This window comes from Pipistrellus hanaki, assembly GCF_964339955.1.
Source record: "Pipistrellus hanaki genome assembly, chromosome: 15".
Classification (NCBI taxonomy): Eukaryota; Metazoa; Chordata; class Mammalia; order Chiroptera; family Vespertilionidae; genus Pipistrellus; species Pipistrellus hanaki.
The window spans coordinates 36,773,527-36,793,899 of record NC_140517.1 but is presented as its reverse complement, the minus strand read 5'-3'; the positions used below and the strand labels follow the sequence as shown (position 1 = coordinate 36,793,899).

The window sequence follows — 20,373 nt, the reverse complement described above, 5'->3', positions numbered from 1 at the left end:
TAGGTCTTTTCCAGGGCTCTGTGAAAAAGGGTCTCTTTTCCCTCTGGAGCTGTTAACGGGATGCTCAGGAGCCTAGGGCGCCATTTCCCAACCCCTGGGGAGAGCCTGCTTGAGAATGAAGCCAGACAAGAGAGACATTTCTACTGACATCACCTTGGGCCTTGGAACTGTGATGGGAACAGATAAATTATTTTTCCCTTGTAAGCCAGTACTTTGCATTGGGTGTCTGGCCTTTGCAACCTGACCCTATGAATTAATTCTGCAGGGTCTAAAACTCTACACTATGATACCAACAGTCTCTAGAATTTTAAGATTACAACTGCACTGACACTGAGCAGTTGCATTTCAACATTTAACTCCTTTCCAAAAGTCGAATGACACCAGACAAGGTTTATGCCTGTGGCACCTTGGAGTAAATTAGAAAAAGGCCTTCCTTCCTCAAGACTGTTCCTGGGAAATTATAATATACAGGACACTTTACTGCCATCTGCTGGAAACCCATTTTAACAAACACACCCATGTATGTCTGATGTCTAGGATGTGGCTGGCCCCCTCAGAAGCTGAGCTCTGGCGTAGTGTTTACCTATCGCTGCCTTGGATCTGTTTACCAGATAGAAGCAGAGCAAATGCATGTGGTGTTCGGGAGACACTGGCAAGGCCGCAAAGGGGAGGGAGTGGTGGGAAAGGGGAGCACGAAGATTCGGAGATGGGAGATGGACATTACATCCAGGAGCCCACGATGGACGTCACATGCCGCAGCAGAATAAAGAAGCAGAACACTCCTCCAGCCACAGGCCCTCACCTAGAAGCCTGCGTGTGGGTACCCTATTCCTGGGGCTGTTTGAATGGATAATCCCATCAGAGAGAAAAGAACACCAACCAATCATAGAGGAGCTCCGGCAGACCAATGGAAGTATGGCTAGAAAACCAACCGATTGGTGGCAAAGAAAGAGGCGGGGTCAGGCCGAGAGCTAATCCAGAAGGAAGATGGATTTAGCCTCTGGGCGGGGGAACCGTCTGGAACATGCCGGGAGCACTTGGGTGAGAAAGTGAGCGGTGGGGCGGGCTTGGAAACGCGCCAGTTGGAGTGCCCTGAAGCAGTTAGAGGAAAAGCTGAGGGGCTCGAACCTGAGCTAGCTTCATCATCATGTGGGCAAACACGTGCAGGAACCCCACCACGGCGTCCCAGAGGCGGCTGTGCGCCAGGCTCTGCTGGTTCCCGGTGCAGGGGCCCTGCAGGCAGAGGCTGCGTGAGGGCGAGGCGCAGGGCGACTTCCCCGCCCCTCCCCAGCCGGCGGCCCTACCTGGATGTACTCAGTGAGGCTGTTGAACACTTGTTTAGCCACCGACATGGCCTTGGAAAAGTTCCTCTTGCCCTGCTCCTCAATGACATCCTTGCCAGAGTAGTACCAGTAGAAATCACTGATGGACTCCTGGGGGGCCGACAGAGGGTGAGGGGATGCAGGGCCAACGATGGCCCCCAGTCCCCGACCCAGGTCACACCCTTACCTGCAGCCGCAGGAGGTAGTCCACCGTGCAGATGATGATGTTGATAGTGGTCGTGTTCCCTGTCTGTGTCCGTAGGTAGTTTTGGAAATCTAAAAAGATTAAAAGTTATTCATTCATTGAGAATCTACGATGTGCTCAGGGAAGTGGACAGTGAGTCATTAATTAATTAATTAATGCATAAATTCAAATAGGGTGCCTATTGTATGTTGAGGCATATAATCATTAATTTAGTAACTATCAAGTATCTACTGTGTGGCAGAGGAAGATGGAGGATAATCTATTCACTTACGTAATAAATATTTCTTGAGGGCCTACAATATGCAAGATGTGGTAGCTGGTCATTTATTCATTGATTACTTTCCAAAATATGGTTCTGGAGCACCTACAGTGTAGCAGGGTACATGGAGATTTAATCCTCCATTTGTTTGCAAAATGGCTTTGAATGTCTACCATGTGCTGGGGGAGATGGAAGGTTAGTTATTATGTATTTATTTATCCAACAAATATTTATTGAGCACCTACCAAAATTGAGGAAATAGCATCTGTAATTTCTTTGTTCACTAATTCAATATATACTTACTGAGCATCTATATATATATATAAAAGGCTAAGTGACCAACTCTACGTACATATGTCTGACCGACTGGCTGGTCAGTACATAGGATGTGCACTGGCAATTTAAAAATAAATATTGACTCGGACATGCACAATACATATAAAGCTCTCAGTGGTGCCAATCACATGTGTGTGTTTCAACTGGTCATTGTCGATTATGAATTTGGTTGACACTTCTATTATAGAGAATGGGCGAATAACAATATTAACATATTTCTTCTAATTAACTTCCTTTCAATGTGCACACATCTGTGCACCAGGCCACTAATATACAATATGCTAGTGGGAGATGAAGATTGACCACTTATTCTTTGGTAGTACAAATTTACTGGGCATTTACTATGTGCCAGGCACTGTTCTAGGCCCTAGGGATATAGCAGTAAAAGAAAAAGGCCCTGCTCTTGTAAAGTTTAGATTCTCATGTAGTAATTTTCAGTATTTTCTAACAGCAATCTATGGTAGGAAAATGGAAATTCATTTTCCATTGAGACCCAGAACATGTGTTTAAACAAATTATATCCACATATACCTGAAACAAGTTTCACATACTCTTACTATGTGCCGTGCATTCAGATATTTTCTGTCTCATTAACTATAAGGAATTCTGATCTCAACCACTAAATCTGTAGTTTTCAACCTCTCAATCTTGGCTGCACATTAGAATCACCCGAAGGCATTTTTAAAAATCCAAATGCTCAGGCCCCAACCTAGACCAATTAACTTAGAACGTGAGGGGTGGTGGTGGTGAAACCTGGGCTTTAGTATTTTTTAAGGCTCCCAAGGCATACAGGTGTGCAATTAGGATGAGAACCTCTATGATAAACTGGTTCAGGTCCTCTGGTGAGTTAGTTCCCACTATTTAAAAAACATTGTTCTATGGCAGAACGTTTGTAACTATTAAAGCTGAGTGATGGGTACTTGGGGGTTTACTAGACCATTCTCTACTTCAGTGTGTGGTAATAATAATAATAATAATAATAATAATGACAACAACAACAACAACAATAATACACTGTTCATTGGTGGCAGGAGTGGTGGTGGGGAATACTGAGCAGAATGATCTTGGTTGTGATGGGGAAACCCAGAGGGACAATAGGAGCCAGAGGAGATCCTGGCCCAGCCTGGGTAATCAAGGAAGACTGGAGGAGGGGACCTCTGAGCTGAGACCTTAAGATAAGTAGGAGTTGACTGTGACCTCGAGCTGTGTGATCTCAGGCAAGTTATTAAACCTTTCTGTGTGGTACAGACTTGCCCATTTCCCATTGGTTACATGGCGATCACATTTATTAGACTCCTTAGAGCTAAAGTATATATAATACTTTAGCGTACATAAAGGAGTTAGGATAGCACTGGTACATACGTGCTCAGTGAACGTTAAGCTGACCTTAAAGGGCCTTAAAGAAAGTGCTGAGGTTAAGAGCTGCCCTTTGGAGTGGTGATTCTCAAAGTGACCACAGACCAGTAGCATCAGCACCTCCTGGGACCCTGTTAGATATTTACATTCCTGGGCTCCAAACAGAACTACTGAATCAGAAATCCTGGGGTGAGGCCCAGAAACCTGTATTGTAACAAGGCTTCCAGCTGATTCTCAGGCATGCTTAAGTTTGAGAACCACCTATTTGCCAAATGACCAAACGGGGTTCAGTGAAGTCCTTTCAATGTTGATAGCAATGTCATGTTGCACAGGATGGCTTTAACAGCCCTTGAGAGGAATTTCCCCTCCAAAGCCTTACTCCCCCCTTGACTTTCCTATAATCACATCATAATCACTGTATCAGGCGAAATGTCCATTTTGCCTTGTTCACATTATAGATAAAGTATACTAAAATATTCAAGATTTTATAAGCAGGTTTTCTCATCAACCCTGTTTGCTAACTCCTTTGTGTTCATTTACCTCAGACTATATGCACAAGTTGTTAAATATACAGCACTCCACTCTTGTAAAGAACTCTGTCAACTGAGAATGCTGTCACAGACATGAGCAAGTAAGAGACAAACCCTTTACCTTCATTGAATTGTACTGAATACTCAAGACATGCCAGGCACCTGATATTTCAAATACTTATTTGATTGGGCTGGTTTACGAATTTAGGCAGAAGACTGGATCAAAAATTTACTGGGAGAAAGAAATCCCACCCATAAGAATGTTTTCATTTCCAAAAAGTGATAGATCCAGGGAATAAAATTCATTTTTAACACCGAAGACTGATTCCACTCTAGTTGAATTTAAAGAAAGGAAATCCTAGTTATGTGGCAAAAGAGTATTTAATAAACATTGAAGAATAATTGTGGCCCTAAGAGCTTTTGAGAATGTAAAGCAATAGATCATGCTTTATCCTTTGTTGAAAAGAGTGAAGATTAGAGATATTTACAAATCAGTTACCTTAGTGAGCACTAGCTAAATAGGGTGCAGGTTCTATGGAAGTTTGATTTATAATTACTCCTATTCTTGTCATGAAGGCTAATCATTGGTTTCACAATCACCTGCTAAGCATTACAACCCACACCCTTGGGACTAAAATGGTTTTGGGTAGAATGTTTGTTGGACAGAGTTTGGCTGTCCCTTTAATGTTATATTTTCTCCCTGACTATGTGTTTAACTTGCTGGTCACCCTTGAACCAGAACAAATGTAAAAACTCTTGCTAGCCGAAACCGGTTTGGCTCAGTGGATAGAGCATTGGCCTGGGGACTGAAAGGTCCCAGGTTCAATTCTGGTCAAGGGCATGTACCTTGGTTGCGGGCACATCCCCAGCGGGGTGTGTGCAAGAGGCAGCTGATCAATGATTCTCTCTCATTGATGTTTCTAACTCTCTATTCCTCTCTCTTTCTCTCTGTAAAAAATCAATAAAATATATTAAACAAACAAACAAACAAACAAACAAAAACCTCTTGCTAAAGTTAGAAAAAATCTGTAGTTATTCCTTCTGGCAAAGCATTTTTATAAGCAAAATTAATAAGCAATGCTATATAATAAAAGGCTAATAAACAAGAATTTAGGCAAAGGATTGGAACACAAAGAGCAAACGGTAGAACAACCCTGAGTTATCTGCTTTTACTAAGTGTTATTTTGTGTGTGTGACTTTTGTCCTGTATTGTCTGTTCAATTATCCGTATATATAAAAGCCTCAGTGACTGTTATAACCTGTTGACCAATTAACGGGTCAACTGGTGGCTATGACAAGGCACTGACCACCAGGGACAGACACTTAATGCAGGAGCTTCCCCTGGTGGTCAGTGCACTCCCACAATCAACCTCCCGCAGCCAGCAACCTCCCGTGGTCTCTCCCCCTGGCTGGCTGGCCCCATCAGCCCCAATCACTGGCCAGGCCAAGGGACCCCACCTGTGCACAAATTCATGCACTGGGCTTCTAGTTGTAATAGATTAATTGAAAAATGCCATGTGACACCCCCCCCACCCCCCGTACAGAACCAAAGTATGGAAATCCATAACATTTACTCAACTTTGAAATAACTTGGGAAAATGGCAAGTAGCTACTCATTTTGACAAATTGATTTTTGGCCATATTGGTTTCTGATAGATTGCTTTTGGACTGGCCAGGAAGTGAATTTCTGGCTAGATTCCAGAAATTCAAGGGAGATTTAGGAAGGTGGGTGGATTGAGTTTGACTCTGGCTGAAAGTAAATGATGGACAAAGGGATACAGATAGGTAATGAGGTCATCACTGATAAGGGAGGAGGGAACTGGAGATTAACTCAGACAACTCTTCCAGACTGCCCCCAAACCTCACCTCCACCCACCCCTCCTTCTCACCATTATTATGCCCCTCGCAGAGCAATTGCAGGAATCGGAATAGATCTTGGGTGAATTCATCATCTGCCATGACCTTCTCCCCTGATTGGAGAAAGGGGTAGGGCCCAGAACAGGTGAGGTGTGCCAGAACACGGCACATGCACACATGGCCCATGCACACTGCACACACATGCGCAAAGCATAGGGAGGAGGAGGGGTAGCAGCCATCACTTCAAAGACACTATGAGGGCCATGGACATCCATGACACCAGGAGTCCTGATTTCAGAATCTGTGACAGCTGATGTAGACCTGATGGGCCCTGAGTTATGAAGCTGGGGCCTTGGGTGTCTTTCTACAACATCAGTGTCTCTCTGATGTCATCATTATGTGACATCTGGGAGTGTCTGCCTGATCCAGCAAAGATTCAAGCAGCTGACACCTCCCTCAGCACTCCTCCAGGACCAAAGGGTTAATGGATTATGGGGATTGGGATCACTTTCACACAAAGGCTCCGAGCAGAAAGGGATAGGACTGAAATAGGCTCAGGTGCCTTGAAAGCAGCCAATCCAGGAGAAGCAGTGTGTGTGTGTGTGTGTGTGTGTGTGTGTGTGTGTGTGTGAACATGGGCCAATCAGAATAGGCATCTGAAATAAACTCATCAAGAAGGGCTGTAGGGGAGGAAAAAGAGGGGAGGCTGGGGCCAATCAGAGCAGGCACAGAGGTTGCACACACACCAATCAGAGTGGAAGCTAGGAGCAACCAAGCCGGTTGGTGGATGGGAACTGCAGACCCCACCAATGTGGGGTGGGGTCATGACACAGAGAGCAGGGGTGGGGGAGTGGGGGAGTGGGTGGGGGGAATGGGGATCACCCCACCCTGGGGCTGTGAATCTGGGTCAGGAAGTCCGAGAACATCCATCTGGAAAGGGACATTTGCCATCTTCTCTAGCTTCTACTTTACAGATAGGGAAACTGAAGCCAATGGAAAGTAAGTGAGTAGCTAATCTGAGACTCGAATCTTGGTCTCTGGACCCTGTTCTCAAGACTTTCTCCAGGTATTTCTTCCTCCCTGGATGTCCCAGATCCTCAGCCCCCAGGTGAAGGGGGTGATGGGGGTAAGAAGGGACGAGTGGCAGAGTAGCACAGCAAGGGGAATGGGCTGGGGAAATTACCGTTCTGGCGGTTGATGACTGGGGCAGCCAACAGGATGGGAGGAGGAAGCAGGAAAAAAGAGGGGGGGAAAGAGACAGAAGGAGATAGAGACAGAAAAACACACAGTGACACAGGGCAGGGACGAAGACACAGACATGGAAAAAGAAACAACTCCCACAGAAAGAACGATAAGGATACAGAAGGAAGCCAGGAGGAGAGTAGGAAATGATGGTGAAGGCATTGGAGAAGAAGGAAGAGGGAAGAGAAAGAGAGATGGACAGGTAGAGGTGGAAAGGCAGGAGGCAAGGATCAGGGCAGAAAAGTTAAACACATCACAACACGGCAAAGAGGAGATTTGATTAACCAGGATTAGGGACATTAATGAGAGAACAGCAACCAGGGTGGGAGACTTGGGGCTCATGGAAGGCAGGGTCCATGTGGTGATGGGTAAGAGAACACAGGACACAAGGACACCCAAGGGTGGAGATCATGGGGAGGGAGACCCTGAGAAATTGGGGGCAGGACTGGGCACCACTGCGTGGGGCAGGGGAGGGGAGACCCCTGGGGATGCTTTTGGAGAGGGGGTGTCTTGGAGGAAGGGAGCCCTGGGCAGTGTTTGGTGAGGGGGTAGATCCTGAAGGAAAAAGAAATTCCATGGAGAGGGAAGCCCAAGAGAAGGCCTCACCAGTTCCGTCCTCGTTGACCATGCCCAGCCCTTCCGCCTTGTTCTGTCTCTCGAACGCATTGAGATCCAGGACACTGAGGGGAATAAAGGGAAGATGGAAATACGTGCTGAGATTGTCTTCCAGAGCCCCGCAGCGCCCCCGAAGGTGGCGGGTGAAGAGTCATGGGAAGCCATGGATGAGCAGAGATCAAGAGGAAGCAGAAACAGAGTTGGCAGAAGCTGTGAAGTAAAATAGCGTAAGGACAAAAAATGTCCCAGTTGAAATCAGGAGGGTACAAAAACCATCAATCAGCAAAAGCCTCAGAGGGTCAACAAAGACAGACAGTCACAGAGTCACATTAATAGGGGTCATTAAAGAGAGAGCCCAGATTCCCTGCTGCTCTGAGCCCCTTGAATTCTCAACATCCTTCCAGTTCCCCTGTCTGGATCCTGGCTTTTTGCCTTCCTTATTGTTGCACATGAATTCTTATAATAAACTCCCTCATGTTTGAGCGAGTTTGAATGGGTCTCTGTTCCTGGAACCAAGAGAATGGAACTAGATGTGATAGCAGGAGGGGGGCACAGTGGCACCAAACAGTTTCACTAAAAGATAGATACTAGAGCCCACCTGCATGTCTGCATCAGCGCCTGGATACTCTGGAAGAAGCCAACTTCCTTCTTGTCCTTCAGATAATCCAGCATTTTCTGCAGAGGGGGTGGCAGGACAGGGGGAACTGATAGTTACACAGGAACCTACTAACCCTCTTAGCCCTCCTCCCAAGTCCCTTCACCTGCTACCTGCTGCACATCAGCATTGCCCCCATTTAGGATGGAGATGCCCAGCTTCAGGGTGGAGGACACCATGGCTCCCGTCTCTCCTGAGGATGGGGGCAGCAGGGGACAAAAGATGGTGACTTAGTTTGGGAGCGGGTTTCTCCATCCACCAGGAAACAGCCAATGCAGGGGATGTGAGAGAAAGGGTCAGAGGAGTGTGGAGTGTGATAGTGACGGGAGGATGAGCAAGAAATCACAAGGCAAGGGAAACATGCAAAGGCTGATGTGTGTGTGCAAACCACAGACATTCAGGGGTGGGAGAGTGCTGCTGGGCCCACAGGAAATGAGGGCTGGGAGAGTGCAAACAGGATGTGTGTGCTCAGGAGGAGCCGGATGCTTGTGGAGGGCACCTTTGCAGGCACTGATCATCTGCAGCACCATCTCGGCCGCCCCTCGGTTGTGCAGCCGCGCCTGCTGGTACAGGAGCCTCTGCTTCTCCATCTCTTTCTCCTGGGGAAGAGCCAGGCCCATGGTGCCAAGTGAGTCCAGGCTCCCCAGCCAACCTTCCCCTCCCTCCAGCCCAGACCCTCACCCCTGTGCTCCCTGCTTCAGTCACTGGCTCATTTCTTCAACTCATAAACCTCCTCTATCTTTTGGGACTGAAATCTTCCATTTGTTCCTGGCACCTAGTGCAGGACTGGGCATGGTGCAGTCTTAACGCGGGCCCACAGACCTTCAAGGGGTCAATGGATAAAATCCGGGAAGTCTGTAAACTCGAATGAGGAAAAAGGTTATGTTTACTACCCTCTAACTGAAATGTAGCACTTCTTCCCATTGTGGATGAGGCCATAAAACAGCAAGATTATCAATAAGAATCACAGATGAGCCCTAGCCAGTTTCTCACAGTGGATAGAACATTGGTCCTCAGTATGGGTTCAACTCTGGTCAAGGGCATGTGCCTTGGTTGTAGGTTCTGTCCCTGGCCCCCCTGTCAGGATGAGTATGGGCAGCAACCAATCAACGTGTCTCTCTCACATTGATATTTCTCTCTGTGTCTCCCCCACCCTTTCACTCTCTCTAAAAAAATCAATGGAAAATATCCCCAGGTGAGGATTAACAACAAAAAGAATCACAAATGTTTCCATGTCACATTTTTATAGACATCTCAAAATATTGTTTTATTCACCACTACTTATCACTTACAGTAGCTATTGGACCCACTGTTAGATCTTATTTAATGGATTAATAAAGAAGTGCAGATATTACTGTATCATGAATTTTTAAGACAGTATTTTGTTAACTACTTCAATATGCTTATTTCCTCTCTTATGAATTCATTTTCTGAATTTAAAAACATAATTGTGAGAAAGGCTTCACCAGATGCCAAAAGGAACCCTGGCACGAAAATGGTTAAGAAACTCCTGAAAATGCTTGCTGATTGCCTTAATGATGAAGAGGTGGGTTAATTGCAAGTTTACTAGCTCTTTCTCACTGCATGGCGGCAAACTCATTGTTCAACAGAGCCAAATATCAACAGCACAGCGATTGAAATTTCTTTTTAAAGCCAAATTTTTTAAACTTCAACTTCTTCTAACGCCACTTCTTCAAAATAGATTTATTCACCCATGCCGTGATATTTTGTGGAAGAGCCAGCCACACTCAAGGGGCCAAAGAGCCGCATGTGGCTCTCGAGCCCCAGTTTGCCGACCACAGCCTTACCTGAAACACCTTTCTCCTTTTCTTTAATTCAGACATCCCTTCCTCTGAGAAGCCCTTCCTCTGGTGGAGTGGAAACCTTGGGTGGGCTTCCACAACCCCCTGAACTTACCCCTGAGCCACTCTGCTTTCCCAGCCCTGCGTCCGTGTGTCTCTCCCCCCCCCCCCCCAACCTGAGCATGTCTCCCCAATGGACTAACCTGTTCACTGCTGTATCCCCAACATCACCCTCCCAGGTCCTGGCTCAGCACTCCTCTGTGAGTGCATGCTGAATAAATGAGGATGAGTGAAGTCAGGGTTCCCCATCCCTTCCTCCAGGACCTCCTGACCCCACCTACCTCAAAAGAAACCTCAGCCTCTTCTTCAGCTTCACCGTTCTCCCCTCCCTCCTCCAGGTGACAGCTCTGAGGATGGGACATAAATTAGGGATGACAGGGAACAGAGGAGATCCTCAGTCCACCCCCACCCCTTTCAGTGGATAAGCTGAGAAGGGGACCTGCCCTGGATGGGGGCGGGCCTCACCTTTGCCATGATGTCAGCATACGCCATGTACAGGTAATCCTCATCCAGTTTGCTGAGGAAGTAATTGGGAGACAGTCAGGACCCAATGGAGAGAACCGTCTTACAGCAGCTTCCAGGTTTCCTCTGGAAAGCCAGCCCTCCCCACGCACAGCCTCTGTGGCTCACGCAGGGTAAATTGTCCGTTGTCAGAGTGGGCCTGTGATGAAGTCTGGGCCAATTAGTACTTTTTTCCTGATTGGACACAGGAACAGGCTAGAGATAGTCCAGTGGAACTCATATGGGGAATTTTGCTGAAGCTATTGGTAGAGTTTTTCCCTTTCTACTGGGGTTACTAAAACGGTGTGATGGAAACATGGAGTTTTTGGGTCCATCTTACCACCCTGACAACTATGACCAACCACCTTGTTAATCCCTGTTCTAAGTGAGAGAGAGATATAAATTCTCACAATAATCTTATTAGGTAGGTATATGACTAGCCACATTTTACCAGTGAGGAAACTGAGGCACAAAGATCCTTCTTGGCCAAGGTCACACGGCTTTTACTGGGGTTCACACCTGGATAGTCTAACTCCAGAGTCATTGCTTTTCCAGGACACTGAATTTCCCAGCCTCCCATGCTGCTATTGGTAGCCTGATGCCAGAATTCTGGCCAATGAGATTTGTGCAGAAGCCCACCAAGGAGGGCTTCTCTCTTTGGATAAAAAGATCTTGGCCTTGCCTAGAGGAAACAAATGCTCTTCCCTTCTTTCTGCCTGGCACGTGGTCATGTCTGGAAGTTTAGCATCCATTTTTGTGACCACAAGACAGAAGCTCAGAATGCACTGCAGAAAGCCTGAGCAAGCCTGTCAGCCTGAATGACTTGTGACTGTCATTGTGTCACTGCTTAGCCCTGGACTTCCTACCTCCTGACTTCATGTTATGTGAGAAAAATCTCTGTGCTGCCATTCCCTTGTCACAAAAAGGAGTTAATAATAGTGTCTATCTTACAGTGTGAAGATTAAGTGAGAGAATATAGATGTCAAGTGCTTAGCATGGTGCCTGACACATAAGCACTTGATAAATGTCCCCTGCTAGCAGAAGCAGCACCATTACTTCGCTCGTTTATTCCCAAGACTGTCATTAGCCCATATGCAGTCTTGTGTGAATTAGAAAAAGGACCCCCTTTCACACTTCCCTCTGTTGGAAATTTGTCGTAATTTGCTGATTTGTCCCTATAATATACTGATTTTGCTTGAGCAAGGTGCTTTCTTCTAAAAATGTCAAAATCAATACTGCCTGTGATGTGAAACCTTCAAAGATGCCCTTGTGAGTGCTCTGCCTGCACAGTGGTACATGGTGGCTTTGCCAGTCCTTGTAAAGTGACTTTGAGAGATCAGCTCCCCTAGGACACAAAAGGTCTCTCTTGAGGAACAGGGAGGTTGCTGGGGCAAGGAGGTAGTGGGTCATTTCCTCAAGACGTATGGAGGGTCCTCACCTCTTTTCAGTCAAGGCAGTGCGGCTAAAGTGCAGGACCAGTTGGTGCAGGGGGTCTGGCTTCTTCTCCTCCACTTCTTCCTCTTCCTCCTCTTGCTCCCCAGCTTTCTGCGGGAAGGAGTGGGGTTGGGGAAGAGGCTTCCAGAGTCCCCTCCTGTCTCACCCATTGCCCCAATGGGCTGGATTTTTTTCTCTCACATGTTCTACATCCTGGACCCTTCCCTGGTTCTGCCCAAGCCAGAGGCCACCTTTCTCAGACCTCTCCATGTAAAGGGTGATCCCTGGAGATGTACAACAGGCAGCCTCAGCCCCAGCCCTATCCAGCTCTGCCCCCACATTCCCAGGCAGGCCCAAGCTCACTGAAAGGTCATCTATCATGCGGTCCTCAAAACTGTGGTCTTCTGTCAGGATCCACGTGGCCTTGTACCTCTCCAGGAACATGTTACTTGCCCGGTGCCTGCAAGGGAAACATGTGGAGTGACAGTGGGACCTTCTCCGCTTCCTCTGACCTCTTATGAATTTGCTTCACCAACCGTTCCTAAAGAGCCCATCATATTGGCACTCCATCCTCCTGCCCACTCAGCCACCCTTTCTTTGAGGTCCCTTTAGGTCCCCTTCACCCGCTTGTCTTACGTGGGCAGGTTGTACAGGGGGGTCATGCGGAAACAGGCAACGACCGCCCTCCGGCGCTGCTTGGACAAGAGCTTGTGCCACACAGCCTTCTTGGACTTGTACGGGTGCTCAACCTGAGAGCAGAACAATGTCATGTCCCCAGACTCTGCCCCTGGCCTGATTCCCACTTCCAGCCTGAGTGAAACTTCCCATCTGTGCCCAGGTCTGACTAACAGGGCCAAAGAAACATTTTAGTTCCACTGACAGAGTCAAGGTTTTTACCTGCTTCCAGACCAGAATTTCTCTCCTAGACCCTGTCCACAGACCCAGGGTCTCTACCCAGGGTCCGGCCACAATTCCAAGGCCCTTCCTGGAGTCAAGTAGTCTCCATCAGGCTTTACTACCTGAACCGAAGTTCTGTTCCAGGCCCAAGATTGAGCGCACTGATTCAAGTTTCCATTCTAAGCCTCAATTTATTTATTTATAATTCATCTTAATGTTAGACTTGAAAAAAAACCCTTAAAAATGGTTTTATTGATTTCAGAAAGAGGAAGTGAGAGGGAAAGACATCAATGATGAGAGAGAATCATCCATCAGCTACTTCATGCATGTCCCTTATTGGGGATCAAGTCCTCAACTGGGACATGTGTCCTGACAGGGAATCAAACTATGACCTCCTAGTTCATGGGACCAAGATGGCAGCATAGGAAAATGCTTGTACCTACTGCCTCCCAAAACCACATAAAAATTACACCTAAAATACAGAACAATCATTATCCAGAACTGCCTGAAAGCTGGCTGAATGGAACTTCTACAACTAGAGAAATAAAGAAGAAAGCACCCTGAGGTAGGTGGGGCAGAGGCATGAAATGGGTTGGACCAACACCCACATGTGTGAATTTTTTTAATCAGGTGGGAGATTATCTTTGTGGAGGCCACCTGTGAGGAGCAAGGGGTCCCAGCTCCACACTAGATGCCCAGCTTAGGCTCCCAGAGCTGGGAAAAGACTTTCCCATAACGATGGGCTGTAAAAACCAGCAGGGATTGGGGCTCAGTAACACGGAGGCTACTGAAGACTCAGCTGATCCTCTTAAAGCACTTCCCTGTACACAAATTGAACTTACAAGGTCCCACTTCCTCTGAGTTCCAGTGCCAGGGCAAGTGTCTAGGGAACACAGATACATATGGGGAGGAACTGGATTGTCTGGCATCAGGGCAGGAACTCAGGGGCAGCTTTCTCCTAGTCAGAGGTGCTAACAGGGGTCATTGTTCCTGTGTTGGGACCTCCCTAGTTGCAGGGCTGACTGGCAGCCATATACCACTACCCTGGTGATTCCCTGACATCCTGCCCATCCAATTTTCAGCCCCACCCAACCTGTATGCAGTAGCTTTTGCATACGAATGGTCTGCCTTTGCTCAGGCTTCAGACTTTGCTAAAATCTCTCAAACAAGCTGCAATGGGCTCAGGGAGCCCCAAACATATCAGTAAAAGGCCCAACACCCAGCACTAGCACCAGCCTGCCTTGCTTTATAGCTGAGCCTCACTTGAGCACTTCCAAAACTGATACGAATAGGAGGATCTGCAGATAGGTGGCCCCAGGCAATAGTTGACTTTGCACCTCCCTGGAGACCAAAGAGCCAGTGTACCCAGTGGTCAGTGTCAGACCATACAGATTACAACTCTATGCATCCATAAATGACACACTAAAGGGGCAGATTCAATGAGCACTAAAGCCCCATTAAAGCAAGTCCTGCTCCTTAGGGGTGTCTCCTGCACAGCAGCTCTTCCATTGTAAACACAACTGGCCCTCACAGCCAATTGGCCTGGAGGTCAATTCCTCTCAGTGATGCCAACAGCAATCTAGTCTCAACTACAACAAGACTGTGCACACAGAGTGCCCAGCTCAGGTGACTTGGGAGGCTGAACCACAGGGCCCAATAGGACACCTACCATACAAGGCTACTCTATCAACTCAAGGAGACATGGCAGCAGTACAAAATGCATAGAAACAAACACAGGGAAGTAACCAAAATGCAGAGATAAAGAAACATGTCAACAATGAAAGAAGTGGAAGAAAGCAAACTACTGGATATAGAGTTTAAAACCACGTTATAAGGATAGTCAAGAATCTTCATAAGACCTTCAAGGAACTTAGTGAGACTTTCACGGATCTCAGTGAGAATTCCAAAAAGAAGTGAGGGGTGTGGGGCACGGGAAACTAACCAGTCAGAAATTGAGCATACACTGGCTGAAATAAAAAATAATATATAAGTATTCAACAGTAGAGTAGTAGAGGATTCCTAAAATCAAATCAATGATTTGAAGTGTGAGGAAGCAAAAAACACCCAATCAGAAGAACAAAAAGACAAAATAATTTAAAAATATGAAGATAGTATAAGAAGCCTCTAGGACAATTTCAAGTGTACCAATATTTGCATTATGGGGGTGCTAGAAGAAGAAAGCAAGCAAAATATTGAAAACCTATTTGAGAAATAATGACAGAAAACTTTCCCTACCTGGTGAAAAAAATAGACTTACAAGTCCAGGAAGCACAGAGAGTCCAAAACAAGGGAACCCAAAGAGGCCCACACCAAGACACATCTTATTGAAATGCCAAAGGCTAAAGACCAAGAAAGAATCTTAAAAGCAGCAAGAGAAAAGCATTTAGTTAACTACAAGGGAGCTTGGTTGTCAGCTAACTTCTCAACGGAAACTAAGCAGGCATAAGGGAGTGGCAAGAAATATTCAAAGTAATGAATAGCAAGGACCTACAGCTAAGATTGCTCTACCCAGCAAAGCTCTCATTTAGAATTGAAGGTTGGATAAATAGCTTCACAGACAAGAAAAGCTAAAGGACTTCATTACCACCAAGCCAGTATTACATGAAATGTTGAAGGATATTTTTTATGAAGAGAAAGAATAATAATAAGAAAAAGATAAAGATAAAAAATATGAACAATAAAAAGGCAATCCTATATAATAAAAGGCTAATATGCAAATTGACCAAGTGGCCGAATGACCAGAAAGCAGGCCTAAGCTGTCAGTTGGCTCCCAGACTGCAAGAGAGCACAGGCTGGGCTGAGGGAACCCCTCCCCCCTCGAGTGCATAAATTTTGTGCACTGGGCCTCTAGTCCTATATAATAAAAGGCTAATATGCAAATTGACTGAACAGTGGAATGACTGGTCATTATGATGTGCACCACCAGGGGGCAGACACTCAACGCAGGAGCTGCCCCCTGGTGATCAGTGCACTCCCACAAGGGGAGTGCCACTTGGCCAGAAGCTGGGCTCATGACCAGAAGCCCTGTGGGAAATGAGCTTAAGCTGGCAGTCGGACATCCCCTGAGGGCTCCCGGACTGCAAGAGGGCACAGGCTGGGTTGAGGGACTCCCCTCAAGTGCATGAATTTCATGCACTGGGCCTCTAGTAAATACATATCTGTCAACAATTAAATGTAAAAATCAAAATAAACAAATAAGAAATCTAATAAACAGAATAAACTGATGAATAAAATAGAAACAGAGGCATGGAAATGGAACAGATTGAAGATTGTAAGAGAAAAAAAAAAAGATTCTAAGAGGGAAGTGGGGCAAGGGGATAGAAAGAGATTAAACAAAGATTTTATATGCATACTAGAGGCCTGGTGCACAACTTCATGCAATGGTGGGGTCTCTCAGTCTGGTTGGCGATTGGTGTCAATTAGGGCTACAAGAGATTGGCCAGCAAGGTTGGCTGGCTGTGGGGGGAGTGGCTATGGTGAGAGGGCGAAGGTTGGCAGGCCTGGGGGGTGAGGTGGGGCTACAGGAGGTTCAACCGGCAGCCCAATCAGGGTCATTGGGGCCCACTGGCTGGGGGGAGAGACTGTGGGAGTTGGTCAGCAGACCATAAGGGCTGGTTGGCTGGAGAGAGGGAGTGCGGGAAGGTGGCTGGCCACAGGAGGTTGGCTGTGGGAATGCATTGATCACCAGGGGGCAGCGCCTGTGTTGAGCATCTGCCCCCTGATGGTCAGTGCATGTCATAGCGACTGGTCAATCGGTCATTCAGTCATTTGATCATTTGGTTGCTTAGGCTTTCATATATATAGATATGCATTACCTATGGACACAGACAATAGGGTGGTGAAGACCTGGGGGGAGAGTGGTAATGGGGGGGGGGGCGGGGGGAGAAGAGGGACATCTGTAATAATCTCAACAATAAACATTAATTTGTACAAAAGGCTCAACCACTGAGCCCCACTGGCTGGGCCTAAGCCTCGATTTAAACTCAAGTTTCCATGCAAGCTCACTCACAGACCCAAGACCCACCCCTTAGCCCTCCTAGAAAAGCCACACCCATAAACGTAAGACCTGCCCCTTGTCTGGCCAGGAGATCATAGGCCAGCTGCCCGCCCACCTGCTCCAGGTGATAGAGCACTGCAGACACTTCTTGGACTCTGCGTACGATCTTTTCAGGGTCGTCTGCGTCCTCCTCGCGGCCTGGGAGGCCCCGGTACAGGGCCATCTGCCAGCGCAGAGAAGGGGAGCCTTCCACCTGAGAGGAGGAACAGTGGGCTGGCGTGAGGGCCCTTAACCAGTCCACAAAGCCCTCCCTCCGCCTGGTTTCTGGCAGGGTGGGGTGGGGTGGGGAATGGCCCTGCACGCAGTGGCTGCTCTGGCCTACCCGGCTCCTTTCAATGCGGTCATACTTAATTCTGTGGGAAGTGAATACAAGTTAAGGTCCCTCTTTTGATGCCTGGTACATAGTTAGTGCATATAAGTTGGCTCTTTTTGTTTCTGGTATCCCAATGTGCCTAGATGCAAATTAAGGAGACCTACCTTTCCTTGAAGGTGAAGATTGTTATGCAGAAATTCCCGGACCTCCTCATCCGTGTCTTTCTGTGGGGGGGGGGGGGGGGGGGGAGAAGACATGGCCAGGCTAGGTCACTCGGGAGGGCTCAGCTCTCTCCTTGACCCATAACTCTTTCCCTTCTAGGCCTGTCATCCCAGCAACTGGTGGGAGGCTTGTGTAGGGAGGATGGGAGAGAAACTCAAAAGGAATAGAGATCAGGAGTGGTCAGAGGGTTAGTCCTAGAGGTCACTAAGGCACCTTGAAGAGACAGTAAGGATTAGATGAACCTCATGGGGGGTATAAGAGGAGGTAGAAGGTGACAGGCTGTCCTCAAAGATCAAATAAGACCACAGAGGGATTATTGGATGTCAGAGAAGGGTCAGAGTGGGACTGCAAGTAAGTGAGGTCCTAAGGATACCAGAGGAAGTCAGTGGAGGGGTGGGGGAGTAAGTAGTATGTTGTAAGGTTGCTTAGCAGGATGGGGTGTATTTGATCAGATGGAGTGAAGGGGGTTATAAGGAAGATGACCAAGTTAGTAGAGGTCACGGGAGATCAGGCATATCAACTAAGTCATAAGTAGAGTTTTCACAGGCCAAAGGAGGGGTCAGTAGGGTGGGGGTTCCTTAGGGTCCCAGGAGAGGGGGGCCCTCAAGGACCAAGTGGAGGGCTCAACGAGCTCTTTGGGGGTCTTGGCAGGACTCAGCACAGCCCTAAGAGGACCACGAGGTCCTAAGGATACCAGAGGAGGTCAGTGGGGGGTGGGGGGGAGTATGTTGTAAGGTTGCTTAGCAGGGTCGTGGGGGGAGGTTTTAGAGATCTTGAGATAGGACCCTCTAAGGTTCTTGTGGTGAAAAGAATCAGGGGTGGGGGAGGGTATTATTCCATATAAGGGGTTAGTGGGGTCCTAGGAGGCCTCCATTAAGTCCCAGAGGGCTGAGAGTTCAGGGGCAGAGTCAACTGATTCTGATTGTTGGGATCTCAGAGGATTATTCATAGATCTGGAGAGGGGACCATTAGGATTCTGCAGGGCTACTTAGGGTCACAGGGTGCTCACTGATCCCCTGAGAGTTTTGAGTGGTTTCGTTGGGTGTCAAGAGAGTTCAGAGGGAGGGTCCAGCAGGGTCCTGAGGGAAAGAGGTGATGAGAGCTCAATGGAGACCCAGAGGTTCAAGGGAGGGCCAGTGAGATCATGTGGGGTTCATTGGGTTCCAAGGAGTTTTGAGAGGTCCTGGTGAAGGGCTCAGAGGAGTCTCAGGGATGCTAATGGTATCTTGTGTAGGGTCCTCAGAGTCATAATGGGTTTGGCATGGTCCTGGGGGAGGGTGTTCAGTTGAATCCCTAAAGGGTCAATGTGGTCCTTCTAGGCCTGTCAACCCAGCAGCTAGTGGAAGGCTTATGAGCGGGTCTTAGTATTTCTGGGTTTCAGTAGGGTCCCATGTAGAATTCTTAGGTCCCAGAGCCCTGGCAGTTTCCTGAGTGAGGTCCTAAACATCCTAGGGGGTCCAGTGAGTCCTCAGGGTCCTAGAGAAGGATTCAGCAGGGTCCTAAGGGAGGGCTCCCAGTGAGCTCCTGGGGTCTTGGGGGCTCAGTGTAGGGTACTGAGTGGGATCCTGGCAGATTCCCACAACGGGGTCCGGCAGGCACCAAAGCATAGCGGGTCTTGGCCAGCGCAATGAGGTCCTGGTCAGTGGGTGCACACATGTTCAGGCCGATAGGTAGCATCTTTTTGAGCGTGGCCACAATCAGCGATGTCTGCACAGAGTACCGGTCCCCCCGGCGCTTCTTCTTGGTGCGTTCCTGGTCTGAGCCACCTGACTGTGGAGACATGAGGCTCAGCACCAGCCTGAGTGCCAGCCCAGCCCCATACCCAGTTCCCACCCCAACAGCCATTGCCCCAGTTACCACCCCAGACCTTGCTGATCTTTCACCAGATGCCCAGTCCTGACCCTCCCAGACCCAAGCCCCTATTCCAAATTCCTAACTTCTATCGCAAACCCTTACAGATTCCCCCAAATTCCAGGCCTTTCTCAACATCTGGAGGTCTTCTCCCAGAATCCCCTAAAAACTCTCAGTACAACATCCCTCCAAAAAACATGCACAAACCCACACTTCATATCTCAAGACTGAGTTCCCAAGAATGAAATAAAGATGCGAAAAGAGAAGTTGGAAGAAAAAGAGAGAGAATGAGAGACTGAGATGGACAAGAAAACAGGAAGACAGAAGATGCAAGAGATCCAAAAAGATCTGGGAACAGAAACACGGGCATGGAGTCCCATAGCCATGTTCTGGAGCCTTGGTGCAGACATGTAGTCAGGACCACCCCAGTCATGCCAATGAGAAACCCAGGTGACAAGCTTTGGCCAGGGCCACATCCACACCAGCTTGAAATATGGAGGCCGTACATGCATCTGAGTCCTTGTAGTTCTGGGCCAGGGGCTATACGCCAAATGCCATCAGCAACTCAAAAGGATAAGACTGTTGACCAGGGTCACATAGTCACCTGCCAGAGTCAGGATTCTAAGCCAAGTCTCTCTCATTCCAGAGCCCCAAGACTTAAACTTGGCATGCACGTGCCTGTCCCACCCTCATTCCATTCCTCACAATCTCAGCCCACAATGGGCCTTAGCCCACAATGCTTCAATGCTTTAGGGAAAGCTGAGAGATAGGTTTTTCTTTCTTTCTTTTTTTTTTTTCAACGTAAGTTAAAAAAAAAAAAAAGAGAGAGAGAGAGAGAGAGAGAAAGAGAGAGAGAGAG

The 20,373-nt window shown here is 47.7% G+C and overlaps 1 protein-coding gene across 6 annotated transcripts in view; it reads right to left on the bottom strand.

Moving 5' to 3' along the window:
• Positions 1 to 20,373, bottom strand: part of RYR1 (ryanodine receptor 1) — a 125,227-nt gene that overhangs the window by 33,259 nt on the left and 71,595 nt on the right. For 4 of the 6 annotated variants that reach the window (XR_014796923.1, XM_084905623.1, XM_084905625.1 and 1 more), the window contains 17 exons: positions 19,263 to 19,433; positions 17,606 to 17,665; positions 17,184 to 17,321; positions 12,811 to 12,923; positions 12,538 to 12,634; positions 12,179 to 12,285; positions 10,705 to 10,756; positions 10,521 to 10,586; positions 8,877 to 8,976; positions 8,491 to 8,570; positions 8,321 to 8,397; positions 7,714 to 7,787; positions 7,049 to 7,066; positions 5,898 to 5,978; positions 1,510 to 1,598; positions 1,305 to 1,433; positions 1,129 to 1,233 (listed from right to left, as the gene is read on the bottom strand). Coding sequence is in view for 5 of the 6 variants with exons in the window: in XM_084905623.1 (XP_084761749.1) it covers positions 1,129 to 1,233; positions 1,305 to 1,433; positions 1,510 to 1,598; positions 5,898 to 5,978; positions 7,049 to 7,066; positions 7,714 to 7,787; positions 8,321 to 8,397; positions 8,491 to 8,570; positions 8,877 to 8,976; positions 10,521 to 10,586; positions 10,705 to 10,756; positions 12,179 to 12,285; positions 12,538 to 12,634; positions 12,811 to 12,923; positions 17,184 to 17,321; positions 17,606 to 17,665; positions 19,263 to 19,433 (1,557 nt within the window). In the remaining variant the exon portion in view is untranslated. The remainder of the gene's footprint in view (positions 1 to 1,128; positions 1,234 to 1,304; positions 1,434 to 1,509; positions 1,599 to 5,897; positions 5,979 to 7,048; positions 7,067 to 7,713; positions 7,788 to 8,320; positions 8,398 to 8,490; positions 8,571 to 8,876; positions 8,977 to 10,520; positions 10,587 to 10,704; positions 10,757 to 12,178; positions 12,286 to 12,537; positions 12,635 to 12,810; positions 12,924 to 17,183; positions 17,322 to 17,605; positions 17,666 to 19,262; positions 19,434 to 20,373) is intronic. The other 2 variants (XM_084905624.1, XM_084905626.1) reach the window with 2 other exon arrangements.